The following is a 22,009-nucleotide window of genomic DNA, read 5'->3' on the forward strand; positions in this document are numbered from 1 at the left end:
ATCCCACAGTACATAAATGTCCTGACACGGCTGTATGAGTGCAGATCAACCGTCTCCACTAAAGACACACCTAGTATAAGTTAGTCATAGGTTCATTAGTAAACAAATACAAGTTAGAAAAACAATTTCTCTTTAGAAAAGGATTCTAACACAAAAGACACACACATGTGCTCAATACAAACTCATGATAAAAGTTTTTAGGCCAGCTGAATGATGCTGACTCCTTTAGGCCTTTAGTGATGGAATTAGCTCCAGCTTGTGCCTTTCTCTGTTGTTTTTCACCCTGATTCAGCAGTCCCAGTCTTTACTCATGGCCTCTGAAAAAGCTCAGTGGCCACAGGGAATGCCAGCTCATCGACTATTATAATGACGGCCCTCCCTATTGGTCTCCTTCTCTCTCTGCCCTTCTCACCAGCACACTATTCCAATTGTCCCTCTCTTTCTCTCTCTCTCTCTTTTTGATCTGTCTTTCAGCCCTTCTTGCAGAATAAAGGCTGTGTATGATGCAATATTTATGGCAGTGAAAGTTCACAGTCAACAAAATTGCCCATTCCCAAGGCAAGAGTGACCGGATTAATGATTTTATTGTGTAGCAAACTGCAAACAAATGTATTATAATAAATGGTGCATGTTGTATGAGACATCTGTGTTCAGACGAGAACAGCTTTAGCAGTAAATCACAATGTTTTAGTCAAATTAGTTGCAGGTTGTGACTCACCGTACTCCACAAACACAGAAGTGAAAAAACACAAAATCGGGGCAGTGCACTGAAATTGTTGGTGATGACCTTATTAGGGACTAACCTTGAGTTTGTCAAAACGTTCAGTGAGGGAGGACACCTGGTGCTCTCTGTGGCGTCCCACGAGCTTGCAGAGGGCACAAATGAGCTGGTCATCCACCAAGCAGTACATGTTGACCTTCTCGTTCTCATGCTCCAGGCAGGTCAAGCCACGGATGTGGGTGTCTGGCACTGGCTCCACCAAGCGGTGGCTGGTGAAGGGCTTCTTGTTGGGGTGTGTTGCACGCAGGCAGCGGTCACAGTACGATACCTCACATGTGACGCAAGTCTTGACGGCCTCGCGTGGCGGATCCTGCTCACAGAACTGGCAGCTGATCCGCGGATCCATTTTAGCAACAACAGCTGGGCTGTGGTTAGCGTTGGTGTGGTTGATGTGATTGGTGTGGTTGGCGTGCTGGTGGGAGTGGCTGGAAGTGGCTGGGCTGCTACGAGCGCTGCCTCCACTTGTGCCACCGCCGCCGCCAATCGTTCCAGCTATTGTACCGCTAATGGTGGCGGTGTAGGGTCGCTGCGGCTGCAGGCGACGGCTCTCTGTGGGAGAATTGGGGCCGCTAAGGGAGGCCTTTTGAAAGCGGTCAATGATGTTCTGCAACGTCACATTGCGCTTAAGGCCCTCCAGGCCGCGGTGATTCAGCGTGATGACGTAACGACAGGTGGGACACTGAAAGGCAGAAATGGATTCGAGGGGCTTGCTGGTGGAGCAGTGAGACACCAGGATGCGGTGAGCACAGTTAAAGCACAGACTGTGGGCACAAGGCAAGAGCAGAGGATCTTCAAACAACTCCAGGCAGATCGGGCAGGTCAGCTCAGACTCCAGTGTTTCCATCTTCAGTTAAACCAATCTAAAGGTGACATCAAATCCCACGGAAGCTGGCCAATTACCTATGTGGAGAATAAATGAAGATATTATCAGTTAAAAAGGCCTCTAATTAGGAATTATATTTCTTCTTGAGCAAGTGAAGGCAAGATAATTTCACTTCTAAAGCACAGACAATTAAAGCATTTTTTTTAATTTAACAGGTCATAAAGAAATACACACTAGAACACATTCACCCATTTACCCTGAGCTAGCTGTGAGTGGCTTCATGTAAGTTTGACTGAACTGGACAGATTTAGCAAAAACATCACTATTACACACATTTCCATGTGCTGGTAAATATGACCTCTCCTTGCACAACAACTCATTTCCCTCAGTGGAACCTTTGATGCGATTCCTCTCGCAGAGCTATATAAAAAGAGAGAATACAGGCAGAGGCTGACCGAATCAAAAGAACAGGTTAAAATTAATGGAGTGAACAGCAGAGAAAAGGAGAGACAGATGTCCAGCAGCAGAGGACAGAGAAACTTGTAGAAGGACTTTAACACCTTGACACTTTGTAGCTTTTATAGTAAGATCAGCTTGACTTATCAAGCAACAACTTCAAGGAAATTTTAACTTTTAGCGCATGATCGAAGCAGCAAACGGTGAAAACAGCTAAGCAAGAAAATTGATTTCAGATCCTCCTCCTTGTTCTCCAAGCACTTCAAATCTCAGCACCTTGCGGCCTGCCTATCAAGCTGTCTCCCCTGGGTGGCCTTAAAATCACTGACATGAGAAATCACTAATAACCGCCATCCCTCTCTTCCCCCATGGCTCTCTGTCCTTAAAAAGAAACAAGGCAGGCAGCGTGAAACTGCAGCATTAAACCATGCAACCTCAGGAAGCCCACAGTGACAATTTCACTGAGCAAGGTTGTTCCTAATAGACTGCCCTCGTCTCCCCCTGTGGTGTTCTGCAGGTTGTAACTAATTATGATGCTCTAAAACACGCTATGAAGAAAGGTCAGGAATCACAAGGGAGACCAAGTAAGATCTAGACAGATCTACCTTAGTCTTCCTCCAACATTGCAAAAAAAAAAAGTGAGAATGTGTTGTGAATGAAACTCATGAGCACGAGTGTTGACAATAAGCGCTTATCAGTAGTTTCATTGAATAACGGAGCATTCCGCCTGCTGTTTTTCCTAGAATTCCAGGCTTAATAACTATCACTTGACAAACGTGACTTTAAGCACAGCCTGCCAAACAGCCTTTTTGAAGCACTGACGGCTCTTTGTCGATTCAAACAATGTTATTTGAAACATGGGGGAATATTTTTAAAGCCTCGTAGATGGTTTGGCACAGTGTAAACTGCAAAAGCTTTACAAAGTATTACACGTCCCATTTGACAAATAAAAGTAGGAGTTCCTCACGTGAGAGATACTAAACCAAGCCGACTGTATTGAAACAATTACATGAATGTAAATAAGTTGTTGATGCAAGTTCATGTTCTAAAAGCATGCATTGTGATAAGTGCATTTGTTATGAATGCAACCAGTTAAGCTTGAATGCAGAGGGAAAATAAAGTTCACAGCTTCCTGTCAAAGCATGTTGAATCGAGGAGTGACCTGTGGCCACCCCGGCCCACATGTAACAACATCAATGTGCAAAGATTCTGTTCTAACTTGGTAGTGTTCAATTAATATAATTTCTACAGAATTGTAAAATTATGAACCATGCCTAATCTCTGGAAATGGTAAAATAGAAAAGCTGAAGATGAGCCAAAAAAACAAAAACAAAACAAACTGAAAAAGGGAGCTCAAAGGCTTAAACTCGTTTGCACTCCCGAAAGTCTCCACCTCTTCTGCGGCACCAGAAACAATGCCCCAACACTGAGCTGCGTTGAAAGCAAACATGATTTAAGCAGTTGTTGCAGTGCCTGGGAAAGGCACTCAGATGAAGAAAGCAGTTATATGCATGCAGCTGCTTTGTTACAAAATTCATTATCTGGAAAAGAAATAAATAACTACCCTCAGCCAATCATGCAGATATTATGCTGATAAAAGGCAAAGGGCATTGTGCTTGTGTGCGAATAAGTTGAGCGTGTATGGGAAAATACATTTCAGGTATGAGTCTGTGAGTATGCTGTAGCTACACGTGTACATGCACCTAATATCCTCCTGCAATATTTCACCTTGGCTGTTATTTATCAGGTACTGTATGAGGTTGTTATCGCATCGCCCAGCCGTATCTGGTATAAAGAAAAAGCATGTTTAGCAGCGAGGCACCACTGAGTGCACCAACATAATGTTTGGCTTTGTCATGCCAACAGCAGAACAAATTTATCTCCAGCGTATCAGGTTGATAACAAAAAAGGTAGATTACTGGAAATATCTAGAGAAATGGGATGTAAGGAGAAGGTTATGCAGTGAGGCAAGGACAATTTCCAACTTCCAGAACCTGTTGATGGCAGTGAAGGTTGCTGGCCCCAAGTCTCAAATGACAAATGGGACATAAGTCTTTAGCTTTGACGCTATATATAACAGCCAGTTACAAATCACAGCTGACCTTTTTATTTATGATTTGATAGAAATATTAAATATACAAGTTTTACTGCTTTCTACTAGTAATCTTAATTCAGAATAGTTGTAAATAAATTTAAAAGCAGATTAGTTCTGAGAACAGACACGGGGTAAGCAACAGATCAGCTGCACTGACTGTTTCAGTGGTATAAATCAACATCAGGAAACATCAGGGTGCAAACATTCATTAAGTGGCTCTGCACAGACATGCACAGATGATCAGTCACAGCAGATCATCTGCCTCCATCTCGCCATGTACCTAGCATGCACTTCTGTCACACTGTCCTCCTTCACTACACCTCAAACCTCCTCTGAGATCTTTCTCTTTTCCTCCTGGCTGACAGCTCCATATTCTGCATCTTCTTCATCCAGTGTATCCACTATCCCTCCTCTGCACATGTCCAAACCCTCTCAGCCTTACCTCTGTACTTTGTCTCCAAACTGCTCAACCTGAGCTGTCACACTCATTTCTAATCTTGTCCCTCCTGCTTACCCCCAGTGAAATTCTTAACACCTTCTACTCGGCCCGCTCAAATTTTGCCTCCTGTCTTATCAGTATTATCATTAGTAGTAGTATATAATCAATCAGGATAGCTGTTACTGCATTTCATCCTTTTTCATCAGTAGTATTTGACAAATTAAACTAAGGAGAAGTCACACAACAGGCACGGTTCCTTTCTCACTGAAATAAACTACAAGTCACTCTGCAAAGATGCTTTAGGAATGTAAATCTGTCAAGAGAGCTGTATAATAACTAACAAAAGAAAATTGGTTTTCAGATACTAAATCAATACTAACAGCAAATCGGATTAGATACTCATTTGCAACAGTATTGACACCAACAGTGTTGCCTTCGCCTCCTCCAGATGATACACAGTTTCACACTTCACCACTGCAGACAAGCAGGCACGCGGTCCCTCCTCTCACTAGCAGCTCAAGTAGTAATAAAATGATAACGATAATGTGGGAGCAGCAAACGTTATCAGTCTTGCCTGTCGGTAACATTAATAGATGGTTTTCATTTAACCGGACAAACATTTGTATGTATCTAAGAAGTGCTATGCTCTCTTAAAATCCCAGTCTAAAGCTGAGAAAAGTCTACCAGCAACTAGAGAGAAACAGAGGCACTTGCTAAATCTGATTTGATCAGCAACAAAATCTACTGCCGAGTCACCAGACTCAGTCAGACAGCATTATCTAATTTTTACTTTAAAAAAGCCTCTTAATTCTTTTTATTCTTTTCCCCTTTTTTTGGTATAAAAATATTGCGTATTGCACATGTTCCTGGGCATCAGTTTCGACTTTGAAATTCTAGCACCGTGACATCCATAAAACAGAGTCTGAAACCTCAATTATTGAGCACATCAGATCGCATATGAGTGCATGACCATTAAACTGCGTATTTTATCAACATTTAATTCAACTGTTGACTGAATCAGCAGTGTCACTTTATTCCCTGGGACAGAGCTCAGCAGTGTTCCTTATGCTGATGCTAATGTGACTGTGTTTAACGGAGCATGGTGTTATAATTAACACCAAGCTTTAACACACCATCAACAGCCCCATTAAGCTTTAGCTATGTCACTCTGGGGAAACAATGCTGGCTATGATGGGAGTCACTAAGGGACTCAATTCCAAGCCTCATGGTAAATGCGGCTGCTCTGCAGACAGGCTGGCATACACACACACACACACACACACACACACACACACACACACACACACACACACACACACACACACACACACACACACCATATAGAAACACACACACACAACACACACACTCAACACACACACACACACAACAAACATCCACAAAATCATAAGCACACACAGCCAGAGCTCCACATTTACAAGCACAAACTCTCTCTGTCTCGTTGTCTCTCTTCATCTGCCATTCTTGTTAAGGTGAAGTGTCCCATCTGGAAGGAGAACAGCTTGAGCTAGTGCTTCAACAAAAACACTCATATCACAGGCATACACGCACAGTACCGCACAAACCCAAATAAGCACATGTGCACAAAGGCACAAACCTGTTAGGCACTTATCCTGATCTACTGCAGTGCGTGTTGTAGCAAAATCTTTTAGTCTTGCTCAGAGCTTTTATTAATGAAGTGAACGAAAAAGAGAAAAAAGAAAAAATGGACGCAACTGATGACTCATTAATCTGCCTAGAGAGATCATTTGATTTAGTATGTGTTTAAAGGCAGACCGAATTTTTCATCTACATATACGTAAAACCTGTTCCCACGCATTCAGATCCAGCGTTCATGTGGGAGAAGACATAACCTGAAAGAAATGCCCCAAAATAGCAACCACTGACATCACGCTCGCTTTATGTCGCGTCATAATCTGACACTAAAACAACAAAGGAGGCTGTTTATTTAAAAGCGCAGGTTTCACACATCAGTATGGAGAGATGACACTTGTGGAACAAAGATGATTATCCTTGTACAAACAATTTACTGGTAAAAACTAAATTGCTCCCCCGTGAACTGTAGCAGCACAGCTGCAGAGCCAAAACGGGAGCTTAATGGACACTTGATGATGATGGAACGAAGGGGTAATAGATAAAAACAATCACCACACGTAGACCTTTCCCCTAAGGGCAAAAATGCATATCCACTGCAGCGCTTATAAAGACACAAAGGAAAGGCGCGAGCGAGACAGATGGTAGACATCTATCAAACACTTTCTTTGAGAATGAGAGACAGATGTGGACACCACAGACGAGCGGTCGTTATTATGTTTATAACGACGCTACTTTCTGGTGTCATTCAAATCTAGCAGAGCGTCACCTCCTTGCAAATATGGAGAGAAAACATGCCAATGACAGATGCAATCAAACATATATTATATATATATACAGGGAGTGCAGAATTATTAGGCAAATGAGTATTTTGTCCACATCATCCTCTTCATGCATGTTGTCTTACTCCAAGCTGTATAGGCTCGAAAGCCTACTACCAATTAAGCATATTAGGTGATGTGCATCTCTGTAATGAGAAGGGGTGTGGTCTAATGACATCAACACCCTATATCAGGTGTGCATAATTATTAGGCAACGTCCTTTCCTTTGGCAAAATGGGTCAAAAGAAGGACTTGACAGGCTCAGAAAAGTCAAAAATAGTGAGATATCTTGCAGAGGGATGCAGCAGTCTCAAAATTGCAAAGCTTCTGAAGCGTGATCATCGAACAATCAAGCGTTTCATTCAAAATAGTCAACAGGGTCGCAAGAAGCGTGTGGAAAAACCAAGGCGCAAAATAACTGCCCATGAACTGAGAAAAGTCAAGCGTGCAGCTGCCAAGATGCCACTTGCCACCAGTTTGGCCATATTTCAGAGCTGCAACATCACTGGAGTGCCCAAAAGCACAAGGTGTGCAATACTCAGAGACATGGCCAAGGTAAGAAAGGCTGAAAGACGACCACCACTGAACAAGACACACAAGCTGAAACGTCAAGACTGGGCCAAGAAATATCTCAAGACTGGTTTTTCTAAGGTTTTATGGACTGATGAAATGAGAGTGAGTCTTGATGGGAGTCAAGCTCAACTCCCAGTCCTACTGCCAGTTTCTGGAAGACACCTTCTTCAAGCAGTGGTACAGGAAGAAGTCTGCATCCTTCAAGAAAAACATGATTTTCATGCAGGACAATGCTCCATCACACGCGTCCAAGTACTCCACAGCGTGGCTGGCAAGAAAGGGTATAAAAGAAGAAAAACTAATGACATGGCCTCCTTGTTCACCTGATCTGAACCCCATTGAGAACCTGTGGTCCATCATCAAATGTGAGATTTACAAGGAGGGAAAACAGTACACCTCTCTGAACAGTGTCTGGGAGGCTGTGGTTGCTGCTGCACGCAATGTTGATGGTGAACAGATCAAAACACTGACAGAATCCATGGATGGCAGGCTTTTGAGTGTCCTTGCAAAGAAAGGTGGCTATATTGGTCGCTGATTTGTTTTTGTTTTGTTTTTGAATGTCAGAAATGTATATTTGTGAATGTGGAGATGTTATATTGGTTTCACTGGTAAAAATAAATAATTGAAATGGGTATATATTTGTTTTTTGTTAAGTTGCCTAATAATTATGCACAGTAATAGTCACCTGCACACACAGATATCCCCCTAAAATAGCTAAAACTAAAAACAAACTAAAAACTACTTCCAAAAACATTCAGCTTTGATATTAATGAGTTTTTTGGGTTCATTGAGAACATGGTTGTTGTTCAATAATAAAATTATTCCTCAAAAATACAACTTGCCTAATAATTCTGCACTCCCTGTATATATATATATATATATATATATAAATAAATATATATATATAAATCATAATAAGATGCTCTTCTAGCGCTCGGTTCCTACTCCAGTGCAAGCTGCTTTCACTGATGCAACTGACACACTGTGACAATCTGCAGTGAATCGCCACTTTTCATTGTCAGATTGACAGTGTTTACAAAACCCGCACACCCCCACACAATCCCCCACCTGCACTCCCGCTACTCTCTGTACTATAAGTGTCCCTTGAATCTATCTATCACCAGAGGCTGTTGATCACAGGCTTATCGCAGCAAAAGGAAGCGGAGCAGAAAAATCACATGGTTGAGGTTTGAGGCTCCAGAGAGCAAGACAGCAGTAAACAACAACACCAGGGGTTCAGCGGTCTTCCTTTTGGAAGGGCTTTAGAAAACACACCGTGAGACACTGGCATGTTTATCCCCGTGGGATGCTGGAGAAAAAAAAAAGAAAAAAAGAAAGCCACAACATGTGCATGGCAACAATGCTGTCACATCACACAAAACGTTCCTAATGATTAGAAATGGTTCTCAAAACCCTTTTGCTAATCGCTTATACTGCTTGGAAAAAGAGTAGGAGGGAGAAAAGTTCAAGCTCACTGCAAAGTGGAGGAGGGTGAATAGTTTGATAAGTTACCCATTTGAATTGCATTAGAAGGCTTAGAGTTATATATTATTGTGTGTGGCTGCTTTGACAGACAGGTGGGTGCCTTCGACGCGGCATTCTCGGCATCAGCTCGGCTAATTTGACTCAATGACCTGGACCTTTCACCTGTGTTTGTGGTATTAGTGCCTTTTATGGCATTTTAATGCAGCTAGATGATAAATAATATGTTTTTGTCTGTGATTCAGTCCATCCAAGAAAATTATACTTTAGTTTTGGAAGGAAAATGAAGCAGGAAAATAGCTTAAACGTGGCACAACAAGGTGGAAGCTTGATCTCTCTCTCTCTCTCTGGCTCTGCATAGTGCCTTTCTCACGTCAACAAGGACATTTCATTCATGACTTTTACGGCGTAACCAAATGTCACGCCTGGAGCCAACACGCGTGTTTTTACAGAGAATGACTGGCCTGTTTGTGCGGTGCTAAATCACAAAGCCCCACACACTTTGGCGAGGCTGCACAAATCAGCAGGACGGAAAACAGCAACCCAACATAACACGGCTGTATGACTGCTTTCATTAGTCGCAGTGTTAGCAAACACAACTCTCAGGCCCTTCCCATGGCATTTACCATAATCACCTCAGCTAAGCATTTAAACCAAAAAGAAACAGGACTTTGTTTGAGTAGATTCAGTGGAATTCAGTTGCATTAGTGGACTGAAATCCTGACATTTTAGTGGGCAATTAATTTTAACAGGGTTAAAAAATACCCCACGCATAAGACACATGTCACGACCGGTTACTGATGACTTGTGCCAGAAATCAAGAGACTTATTCATTATTTTAGAAAAAGGAAATACGGCAGCTCCAAATGTAAGAGCCCTCAAGTTGACCTGAACACACCAAAACTGTACATATGATTATATAAGTGGGATCAAGCAACACATGCCATGTGCTTCTGTGAGCTTCTTCTTGGGATAATAATAAATGTTTAGACCATCAAGTCCAGCCTTCATTTTTATCATGTTTTCATCCCTTCTTCTTCTGACTCTCACTCTTCCGCCCACCTCCACAGGCTCAGTTTTTCCTCTCTCTTCCTCCCTTTCATTCCTGCTTTTTCCTCTCTGCAGCAGACCTCAGGAGCAGGCCGGTTTCATCAAACATGTGATTCCTATTCATAGAATGTAAACAGTAATCCAGCCAAGCTGGTGTTTCCATTTCACATTCAGTACAGTTGAGCAGACGGACTTAAACTTAACCCCCTCACTGCTACAGCTGAGACAGCAACGACTCCAGAACAAAATAAATCTACGTCACTTCTCCGTGGGTCTATCCATCCCGACTGGTAAACGTTTTCAGCAAGGAGCCTACATCCACAAAGTGAATACTACACAGCAATTATTTTAATCTCAAAATTTGGCTCAAATGCAAAACCAATATTTTTTATTTGAATCACTTTTTAATTGCTTATCAAGCACCTGACAGGCCTCAAATTCAGCCAGCACAGGGCACCAGTAAGGGCAGTAGCTCACTGCCAGTTAACTTTTCCCATTCCCAGTTTACCAATGTTAGTCCTTTGTTTGAGGAAAATATGCCTGGGACTCAGAGAAAAGGTTATCACAGTTCACCTCACTAACCCTCAGCGGATCTTGTGGAAACTCATTATTAATACTTTATGGAATAAGTCATAATAGTGCCAGCATTTCAGCATAAATTAAGCCGGTAGCATTGAAAAACGGTGTTTAGCTTAGTTATTAATGTGCTTAATGGCATCCAAATTAAGTTGCAGACATTGGTATAATTTGTCATTAGTAACAGCATATACTAATAGCATGTACTGCAGATATAGAACATTTGTCAACACAGCATGTCTTTGTGTGTAGAAGAGGAAGAAATAGGGCTAAAAGGTGAAAATGCGGTATGCTTTTTAATGCAATTTAACTGTTATTTTTCATTTCCTGTTCTTATACACTTTTATCAAACTATTTTATTACCTTTCTTTAGGATTTGTCATTTGCTCACCTACCTGTAGGACAGGGGAATCGGTAGAGCCTAAAACACGCATCGTTAGATTGTAATGTATGGGGTACTTTGACGGACTAGAATAGTCCCATAATGTTAGGAATAAGACACAGGGATACCACAGCCAAATGTTCTTTGCTGGTGTTGTCACAGTCGGGGAATTTGTCATAGTGCTACTGAAGAAGCTAAAACAAGCTTGCATTTTAATCCAAAACATAATCTTTTCCTAAATCCAATCGGTAAGTTTTTTGACCTAAGCCTAACCAGACACGAGTCCTAGATGGGACACAAACACTTGTATTCTGGAATAAAGTCCATTAGTTTAGGCCACTACTACACCATCTGTCTCCTAACGTTGTGTACTTTGTCAATCAGATGCTACACTGAAGTGTCAGTGTTTGACTAGTGTTTGTTTTATCCATATGTTAAAATGCTGGTTAATGCTGACTGGCCTGGGTGCACATGTTTCAGCAGCACTCATTTTCATTACCATATTTGTTTTGCTGTCAGCGGTGCTGATGAGGGCCCTATTGTGTGAAGGACATTTACTGATGCAAGACACTGAAAATAAAACAAACAATCAACTCTTGTTAAGTCCAAGCCTGAGCCAGACCTGCTAATTGGTTTAATGTATTTATACATGAAAGCAGACTGAAATGAGATTTTCACAGAGTTGTGACAGTGAATAGAGCACACCTCCTATCCTTAACTCTCTGCTTAATACTTCTGCCTGTTACAGCTTGGCAGCCTGTGGGTAATAAAGTTAATAGTGTCAGACGTCGTCTCATCAGCTCTCCGAGGCTCTTTTGCTGTGGTAGAGAGCCTTATCAGGCCTCAACACAACACTGGAGCAACCAGGCCCCTGCCTCTCTTCATGCTGCTTCCATTATTCATGTGCATTTGCCCAGGTGAGAACAAACCCAAGGATCAGAAGTTGGCAGAACAGCTTATTAGATATTTAGACGCAGCGGCATGTGGTGAGAGCAAAGACGAAATAGAGAGAGAGAACAGAGATACCACTAACAGTCAACAAAAGCAGAAATATAATAAGTAAGCAGGGTTCAATCCACTCGCAAGTGTTTATGTTGTTAACGACTGACCTTGACAATCAGGCTCATGAGGTAAGAAGCTGGTCTGTCTTATCCTCACCGTGTTATTTAGTTTCAGTACCCTCTTCTCCCTACCTTACTTTAAAAAAAACAAAAGTTTTAAATTCTGAAATATACTTTCTTCTCATTTTCAAAGCCAGTTCCCTGGAAACACTGCAAAGGGTTCGGTTTTATCTTTTAGGACTTACCAGCAATCCACAATAATGAATATCTTGGAGTGAAACAATGCCCCATACATGCATTCGTGAAACGAAAATGACGCAAAACGAGTGAATGATTCATAGGCACACAATGCAGAATCCAAGGAAATCTATTGTTCTTCCAAGTTTGTCTGCTGGAAAGCAAACAAACTTGCCTCCGCTGACACTTGACACCAATTCTTCTTCAATTTTTCTATATTTTTATTTGACTCTGTGCGTGTGTATATATGTGCGCAACAGCACAGTGCCAAGTTAATGGCTAACCTTTTACTGGAATTTTCTATAAATATGGTAATTTACTTCACACCGTGTGAAAAAGCAATCTACGCACCACATAAGCGACACTCTGAGTTTGTGAAAAGAGGATCTTTTATGCTGGAAATTGCATTCTTGGCCCCTGTATACCTATATGAGACTGGAAAAACTGTCAAGAAAACAATAGGCCTCTGTATGAAGATTGACGATATATTTGTGAAAAGTTTTCCCATTGTGAAAACAGCTGACAGCTTAAAGCGCATGCTATTTGTGCTCTAAATGAGAAGGATAAGTGATCCGTAAGGTGCCGGCCACTTTATCAACATCTTGTCAAGCTATACCAGTAAATGATGTTATCCGTGCTGGTGTTATTGATTCTAGTAGTCAGATACCCAGGTCAATAAGTCCTGACAGCTTATATGACAGCTTTTGTTCTTAAGAAATCTCTCTAAGGGGAAAAAAATAATACTAATACGCTGTCCTATTGAACTACAATGGATTTGACTACTTGAAAATCACAGTTGGAGCTGCTCTCCTCTTCAAAGTAGTAATTTTGCAAGATAAAAACCAACATTTTTCAGGAGGAGAATAAACTATACCCTTGCAGCTACAGCTACAGATTCTGGCAGTGTGTCATGATAAGACTGAGATAAAGAAACACAAAGCTCCAAACACAAAATGCCTTTCTGGTGAATGTGTGTGTCCTTGTGGTTATGTGTTGCCACATGTGCATGCAGTTTCCTAAATCTGCTGAGACCAGCAGCTGGTGTTCGGTCTTTCAGGCTGTTTGTGGAGCCTGCAAACAGAAGGAAATACATTTATACGCCTGATTCAAAAGGCAGTACAGATTGAAGACCTGTTGGAGTTATCTCAGCTGAAACATCTGTAACCCCATCACTTACAGACAGAGCAACTAACCTTTTTTTAAGGATCACTCTTTCTTTCTTTCTTTCTTTCTTTCTTCCTTCCTCCGGTCTCAGTTAGGTGGATGGAAAAAACAGTGTGAAATGGCAAATAGAAAGAAATGCCACCTTTAATGCGACACTGCACGCTGCACTTTGGAGGGCCCTGTTTTCCCAGATGTGCATAAGCTGCATTTATCTAAATGCAAACGGGAAGTTTTTCATGACAGTTAAACTGAATTACAGTGAGAACAGACTGCGTGAGTCACTTTAGTTCAAAGTCCGTACATTCCCCCAAAACATAATGCATCCTGGAGGGCCATTTGCCAGTTCTACTGTAGTAGATGGTCTCATTAATAAACCAGGAGGTGTCTGTAAAGTGTTACTAGGATGTTCAGTTATTCATGGTTGCTGGGTGTGAGGGAGAAAGAAATATGAACTACAGAAGTGAACCAAAAAATATGAAAAAGAAAAAAAAAAAACACCCCACAGTGAGGTCAAAAGAAATCAGAACAAAAATAAATCACTCACTCAGAATGAAAACAAAAAGAGCAATAAAGACGGAGAATGGAGAAGGGAGGAGAGGTGGGAGACCTTGCCATGACTGTGACCCCAGGGAGGGGGTTCCTGTCCTCTATCACGCTCTACAAAGTCAGAAGCTTCTATTTATACAGCACTGTAATGTTTGGCATTTCCTTCGAGGGGGAGGTGAATATGAGCCATTGTTTTCCTTGGCTGCCATTCGATTGGCTCAGCATGCTCCATGCATTGAAATGTCAGCAGCTTATAGCTCTATTTGTTTGATTAGCTCTATTTATCACTGATAAGTGATCATTTGTTCATTCTCAAGATGGGAAATCTTATTATTGTTAAGGGTGAAAAGACATGCTGATTGATAGCACAATGAATGAGCCCTGACAGCCGCTTGATAAATTTAGTTTCCTTAATCTCTTGTGAAATATTTATGGGAAGTGTTGTAGGCTGCCAATGTGTATATCACAGCACAACTGTCAAAAGACAGATCTGAGCTCGCTGATTGCAGGAGTACCAACAATGATGTTGCAATGATATGCAACATATAATCATTGCAAACTCACTCGCAGTGCAGAGTAGTCACTCTCAAACTTAAGCAGTCAACTTTGCTCGCAAGAAGGGAAATACTAACACTGGGATTCCGACCTGATCTCACAGAAAGAAAACGGATGTTCAGGAATGTGTGACAGCACTCAAATCTCACATTTACCTCCACCTTACCCTTCCTGGTTTTTAATGAAACCTTAATAAAACTCCTGGCGAGACTAATGGCTCACTAACTATGTAGCCCGACTGATTTATCACTGGTCCGATATTAACGGCCGCCATTAGCTATTTTGTAAGTATCTGCATTTATAATGACAGATAAAAGAAAACGTTAAAAAAAGACATGGAAAAAACACCCTTCAATCTTGCTATGGGTGTTGACATTCAACAGTTTTTCTAACACAGGGCAACCTGCAACTTCCTCGTTGCTCCTGGAATGCTACAAACAGCGCAATCTGAGCATCCTGGCAGAGCGTAAACAAGGAAATAAATACTGACACGTAAGGAATGCTTTGTGTTTCTCAAAGAAAAAAAAAAAGAAGAAGATATGCTGGCTGATACATCAGATTTTTATACTGCCAAATATAGTAATGGTCTTAAAAATTCTACATTGATCAGGCTCTAATACTGTGCAGATTTTGCAAAAATGAGATCTTAAATAGCTTTATTATAAAAATACAAACACATCTGCTATGCCAGAACACATTTAAAAACATTAGGTCAGACTCTAAAAAAAGTCTGTAATACTATCAATTAGAATAAATAGAAATGAGCCTCGTCTTTCCTGTTGGTTGGACTTGCCTGAGCTAAGATGGAGTTAATGCTCTAAAGCATTCCGAGTAACTAGTTTGTGAAAACAAAACAACATTCCCTCCTCAGTGTGGCCCCACGAGCAGAGCTGACACAGATCAATAGGTATTTTGTTAAACAATAGCTTTGCCGGCATTTTAAAAAAAGCCAGTCCCCAGGGCACTGCAAAACCACACAAAATAATTGGGAAAGTTAACAATAGCCACTGCTATACCAACACGGAACTGAACCTATGGCCAGGACACTTAAAAATCAGTCAAATAAAATTCCCACTTATAATTATGCTGGCTGTAGATAAAATGTTCAGCTGCAGTGAAGTAACTAGCAGTTTGTAAATAAACCCTTCCCTGCAAACAGTGACAGATAATCTCTTGCAGAGGTTCTAAAGAGCATCAATCATTCCTAAAGAAGTCGTTTAAGTAGGAGGGTGTTCCTTAAAAGCACCTGCTGGGCAGATCACTGTGTATGATAGAATTATGTACGTGTCTATATGTGAGTGCATGAGTCAGTCGTGTTTTTTCCTCCCTCCTCTAACCCCCTTAACTTTTTGTCTTTGCTCTTTGATCTGTACAGCTACGAACCCTCCCCAGAAACCCCCAAATAACCTCGCGGCTCAAAAATCTTTTTTCACGCCTCCTCCTGTTTACACCTACCTTCTTGATCTTTCTCTTTATAGTTATTCCCTCTCTCCGCCTGCATTTCCATTTCCAATCCCTCTATTTTTATCACAGCTACATCCGGGCTTGTGCTGCAGAGATTATAGTGTTCATTATTGCAAGCAACACACCTGAGTTAAATGGCCACGAAGTGAAGAGCGCAAGGATTTGTGTTACAAGTTTCCAGAACAATTGAAACAGTTTGAAACAACTTCCAATGCAATGGCACCTGAAACAGTTGCTGTAAAGTTAAGAAAAAAAAAATCAAAAGAAAACCAGAAGAACTTTCAAGAACTAGTATCTAGTAACAAATATCTTCCATAATCTACTATAACAGAAAAAAAGACCCAGAAAATCTTCAAAGCATTTTGTTCACATATGACTTTTAACTCCCCCCAGCTCATGTCATTCCCCGGGCAGAAGTCTACACCTTCACAATATCCATAGTTTCTGCCTCCAACAGGCAGGAGGTGTGGAACACTTTACCCAATAGACAGGCCTCTTGGGTGGACAGCATGACGTCAGAACTGGGCCCAGATTCTGGATCCTGGTGCCAGCAGGTGAGATCATAGGAAACATCTGTACCAACATAGGCAGCTGACTGTTAACTAGTGTGGATGAAAATTGGCCGCCTCCTCCTCAGCTGTTCTCAGCTGAGCTCTCCTTTTCCAGTTTTGATCTGGTGTTTCTTACACACAGATCAGGTCAACACGACAGGTCACAGTCCCACCCTTGTTTTGTTTAGTCTGCACCACCATGCAACTATATGTAATCTGTAATGTATAAATACAGCACTTGCTTATATCAGAATGTCATTAGTGTTAGTTGAAAAGGTTTGCATTCCTGTTAAGTGACACAGAGACAGAAAAAAATACAAGCATGGACATTGCCAACAGAAAGAGGAATATAAAGACGGGACTTGGCACTTCATGTTACGTACTGCATATAGAATTTGGCACAATACATGTTTACATGTGCGAGCAGCCAGAGGTTTAAGTTCTCTCACCACTCAAGACTTGTTTTGCCCATATTTTCAAGTTTAACTCAAAAGCTCGTAAGCTCAATCTGTTAGCTCTGAGATATTAGTCTGTAAATCATCCACTAAGGCTCGGTTATAGATGAAACGCTTGGAGGTTGGACAAGTCAGTAAAGTATGGGCTGGAGCTCACATAATGATAAGAATGGACAATATATTTGAACTGAAGCTCTGATGGGTTCTTGAATGCAAACTAATTAACGTCTATGATGCCTCCTGCCACAGCATATATACTGATGCTTGCCAGACCAGAGTTAACAAAATGAAGACAGTGGAGTGGAGCACTGAACAGCAGCACACAAGCACACAATTCAGCACTTTACAGAAGTGTGCCCAACACTTGTAGCCACAATTTTGTGATTATGTAACCTTCTATATAGTCATTTTTGTTTGTTTCAACAGCACAGTGCACTGTTTTAGATTACCAAGGCTTTTTTCCCCGCGCTAGCACTGCAATACAGAAGCTCCTCTGCCTGTGTTAAGATATAACGTTAACAAAACTATAGTAGAGCACCTAGATGGCGCCGCAGGACTTTCATGCTAGCATAAGAATAAAACGGCATTTTGGCCGGGAGAAGAAAGTTAAGCAATGGGGTGCCATGCATGAGTACTCTTTGCTGATCTACATGCAGAGCAAATATATCTGGGAGACAAGCTATGCCTCCCTTGGCAGGGACCTTCATTGCACTGAGTGCACTGAAGAGATCAAAGGAGTCTGGAGACAAAGACAGGAGGCAATCTGTCACACCATACATCCATCCATGCGATGTAGGTCTCAACTCCAAGATTTATTCCGCAGATCAATGCTATATCACACAAACTATTTTCTTTAATGAATGATCCGCAGTCAGACTTGGCAATCTTTTAGTCTCACTCGGTCCCTCTACTCTTTACAACTAATTACCACCACCTTCACATATGCATGGTTAATTTCAATCCCCATCGCCCTCACTGTAGCTACAACTACACAAGTGAGTAATTTTTCCACAAGATTTATCTGGCCTTTGACCAATATGAATAATGTGAAGAAACTGAACAGCTGTACAGTGGGAGAGAGGCAAAGAAAGGACTAGAAATTCTTTGCAGCACACGTCTTTTTTTTGTTATCATTTGATATACAACGATCAACAGCATGCTTCTCTTCTAAAACAATGGGCAGCAGGCCCTGCTAGTTCACCTGTTTTGACACTTTCCATTTAACATAGGTGCTTGTTGCAGATTCCTGTGGTTTTGTTAATGGCACCCTGAAGTGCATTTGATGCTGTGATTATGCTTACTTCAGTGCTACCAACCCATCACTTTTGCACCCATCACAAAAGCATATCCTCTAGGGTGTTATTACTAGTGCAAAATGAACACGCAAAAAGACCTTTAAAAAATTGTAAAGCAATAACTGAAATATATAGCAGGCTATTTAAACCTAAACCTTGTCTGCCTCTACATTAGCCCCAACATTTGTCAATACAAAACTGTTTTCTCAGCTCATTTACTGCGCATATGTGCAAAAACAACACAGCTGAAGGTAGAAACTCAGGAGCACACAGTTTATTAAGCGGGCCATGTCTGCTCGCTAAGATGATTCATTTGAACTGTTTTAGAGAATTAGAGGAATTGCTGTGTTCTAGATTTGTTGCAGAAAGCTGGAACGCTGAAGGGAACAAGAGAGCAGAGGGGATTTTAAAACATCCCAAGTTCAGATGCATGGCTTCACTCCGTATATCCCTCGACTGCACAAAGCTGGCCACCTCTGTGCAGACGCACAAAATGGTACAAGCTACCACTTACTGTCTGTCATGTAGTTCAGATGAAGTTATGTGCTTTAAGGTATATTACTGGCAGCTATACCAACTTCAGATTAACAGGTGGGCTAATTCAAAATCTGATCAAGGTGATCGGGGCTTGACATGCAACTGCTGCAATCTCGAAAATCAAAGGAGACCTAACAGGGCTCATTCTAAACTGATGAACACAAATCTGGTCTCCAATGATTTTTACAGCTTTAGTGACTTTAAAGAAATACCATGTAACTCACAAATCACTTGAAATGAAATGAAAAAATGGCCAGAGGACAATCAGAAGTATTTTAGAAATTCAGCACATTAGGAAGTAAGAACAAAGAGAAACACGTCTACTGCTTTATTCTTACATTAAGTGAACTAACCCTCAGCATTGCAGGGAAGGCTCTGGTACCAATATTGTCCATATTTTTTGGCAGCAGCAATGTCGAGCTTTTTCAAATCCAAGACATGACCGTTACACGACCTAATCCATTAAACCTTGTTGAATGAATCATGCTTGCTGCATCTCCCTTGATCCATTAAATTTAATCTTACAACATGCATCACTGGACAACAAGGCTTCTTTAAATCTACCACCTTTCTTTTAATTCTTTTGGCTGCCCACAGTGAATAGACAGAAATGTATACACAACAGCCTAAGCAAAAGAAGCTGATAGAAAGTAAAGCAGGCATAACAGTGAGCTTTGTGATGTAGGTTAGTTCCCGTACCGACAGGGAACAACACCCACTTTTTCTCTGAGATAGAAAGAGTTAGAAGGGGAGAGAAATAATAAGAAGGGAAGGGAGGAAGGAAGAGGGGGAGGGTGATAAAGTGAGAAACAGGAAAACAATCCTAAAGATAGAAAATCAGTCAGGAAAGTGAACACATGGCATTTGAGAGTGTAACTAGCAGCCAGGAGCATTAACTGCATTCTTGTCTGTTTGAGATGGAAGCGTACATGAGTATGCTGATGTGTAATCAGTCTGATGAGCCATGTTGTCTAATGGCAGGAGACAGTCAGCGCCAAGGGTTTAAGAGAAGAAAAAAAAAAAAGAACTGGGAAAACTTCTGCTAGAGGAATTGCAAAAGCCTGATTGGGTTTCAGCTTTTAGTCCACCCTATTGTGGTTTTGCTTCACGCAAACTGGTGGCATAGGCACAGAGAGGGTGAGTGGAGAGGCAGTGAGTAGCAATCTGGAAAGCAGGATTTGAGATTTAGCACGGAGAGACTGATTCGAGTAAAGGTTGAAGAAAAACAACGCAAACTACTACAGACGTATGACCTGACAGGCACCTATCACATAACAGTAGTTACTTGTTAGTGCTGCAAAACACTTCAGCAGCCTAACAAGAAGCACATTTCCTCATGCTGTCAGCTGAGCTCAGCAGGATTATTAGAAGTCCAGGATAATGTTTGGCATTCAGCACTGCGTGAGATGAACGATATGTAGCGACACTTAAACACAATGTTGTCTGTGTATTTCATCCCAGTTTGTTGGGCTATTAATTTTGGGGCACAAGTTCCCTTCAGTGCTACTCGGTGGCAGAGATTGGATTTAGCTAAAATGAAAAAGTAAAGGCTTCATTTGTGTAAGTGTAGCACACATATTGCTATCAAAGTATAGAGATTTAAAAAAGAAAAGAAATTCTATTAATGTTAAAAAATGTTCTCTTAGCGAGAGTGCTACAAAAATGGCATTTAAAATAGGGGAAAAACTTATTTCAATCGGGTTCATTACTGGTTACCAGAGAGTTCCACAAAATTTTCAAAACAAATCAGGTTGATGTTTCTCGCTTGGATGAATCTCTATTGCTCTGAAAAGCACGAGGATGCAATAAGGACCCCTTGTTTATAGTCTATGATTCACCCCGGGACAAGATAAACTGCAAAAATCTCGAGCGTCTGTGTTTCATGGATACACTACAGCTCGCGAAATGAGCCTATAAAACCCTTTAAATAAACATAACCATAATACAAGACTCTCTGAAGCTGAATCACTCTAATAAACAGTATGCCATCATATGCGCAGCAGGGGTATCCAAACTAAAGCTCGGTTATCTTAAGCTCTGATGGGAGTTAGAGGCACTTTGGAGCACACTACGTAAATGCTTTATTTACCCATCTTTCCCCCTAAATTACCCTCGTAAGCAAAAAATGCCGTTTTAATCTAATGTTAGACCACCAATGAGTGCATACACTGCTGTTGCCTTAACTTGCCACATACACAAATCTGCACGTACAGTATATTATCAGATGGGGACACACGGACGTGGAAGCTTCTGAGAAAACCTGTCCCAGCACTAATGTCTAAGTTTGAGCATTATTACCAGCAGCCTACCTCAGACATGTTCGTGCGCGTATGGCTCGGTTCCATTCAAGAGAAAGCTTACACAAACGCGTAAAGAAAAATCCCATAGATGGCTGGGAAAAGCACCACCGGTTCCCGTTTCTATTTCCGGGCGCTTCTTTCTCCCCCGGCTTGTCTGAGCGTTCCCACAAACCTGAACCCCCACACAGATAGACCGAGTCAGACACCTCTGAGCGCGGAGGGGAGGGGTTTCAGACACCTACCAGCTTTACATGCCCACTTCTCTTTTCTTCTGTCATCTTGAGAGAAGCCCCGAAACGAAAGAAACACAGAAGGGTGGACAGGGAAGGGATGAGCCGAGCCGGGGTATTGAAGAGTACTCCTTCACGTCTGTTCCACAAAGCGCACAGCGCGGCGCAAAGCAAAAACACCAGCCCGGTGCCTTTCAGTCAGTGGGCTGCACCGCTCCGCTGGCGAGAGCTCCCAGGCAATTGGAATATTCAACTTTGGAAAAATGAGAGAGGGAAAGAGAGCGAGACAGAGAGAGAGGGAGAAAGAGAGATGGGAGGGAGGCAGACAATCACAGGAAAGCGGCTCCTCCTACTCGAACAATACAAAAAGCGAAAGGCAGCAGATAGAGGCTTCAGTGCGTTAAGCTGAACAGCTCTGGGCACCAGTAGTAACACGTCTAATAACTAACTGAGTGTGCGCTCCAACGGCAGACCACGCGTCACAGTTTTACACATTTTATTGGATAATCAGATCAAAGCTCG

General features: G+C 41.7%; 1 protein-coding gene across 6 annotated transcripts in view; it reads right to left on the minus strand.

Moving 5' to 3' along the window:
* mid2 (midline 2) overlaps positions 1–22,009 on the minus strand; it is a 165,886-nt gene that overhangs the window by 82,558 nt on the left and 61,319 nt on the right. For 2 of the 6 annotated variants that reach the window (XM_014334759.2, XM_005913390.3), the window contains one exon: positions 804–1,681. In XM_014334759.2, coding sequence (XP_014190245.1) covers positions 804–1,625 — 822 coding nt within the window. In that variant the 5' untranslated portion in view covers positions 1,626–1,681. The other 4 variants (XM_005913392.3, XM_005913391.2, XM_042221567.1 and 1 more) reach the window with 4 other exon arrangements.

The sequence above is a fragment of the Haplochromis burtoni genome, unplaced genomic scaffold (genome assembly GCF_018398535.1).
Source record: "Haplochromis burtoni strain Fernald_Lab_line unplaced genomic scaffold, NCSU_Asbu1 Contig_4, whole genome shotgun sequence".
NCBI lineage: Eukaryota > Metazoa > Chordata > Actinopteri > Cichliformes > Cichlidae > Haplochromis > Haplochromis burtoni.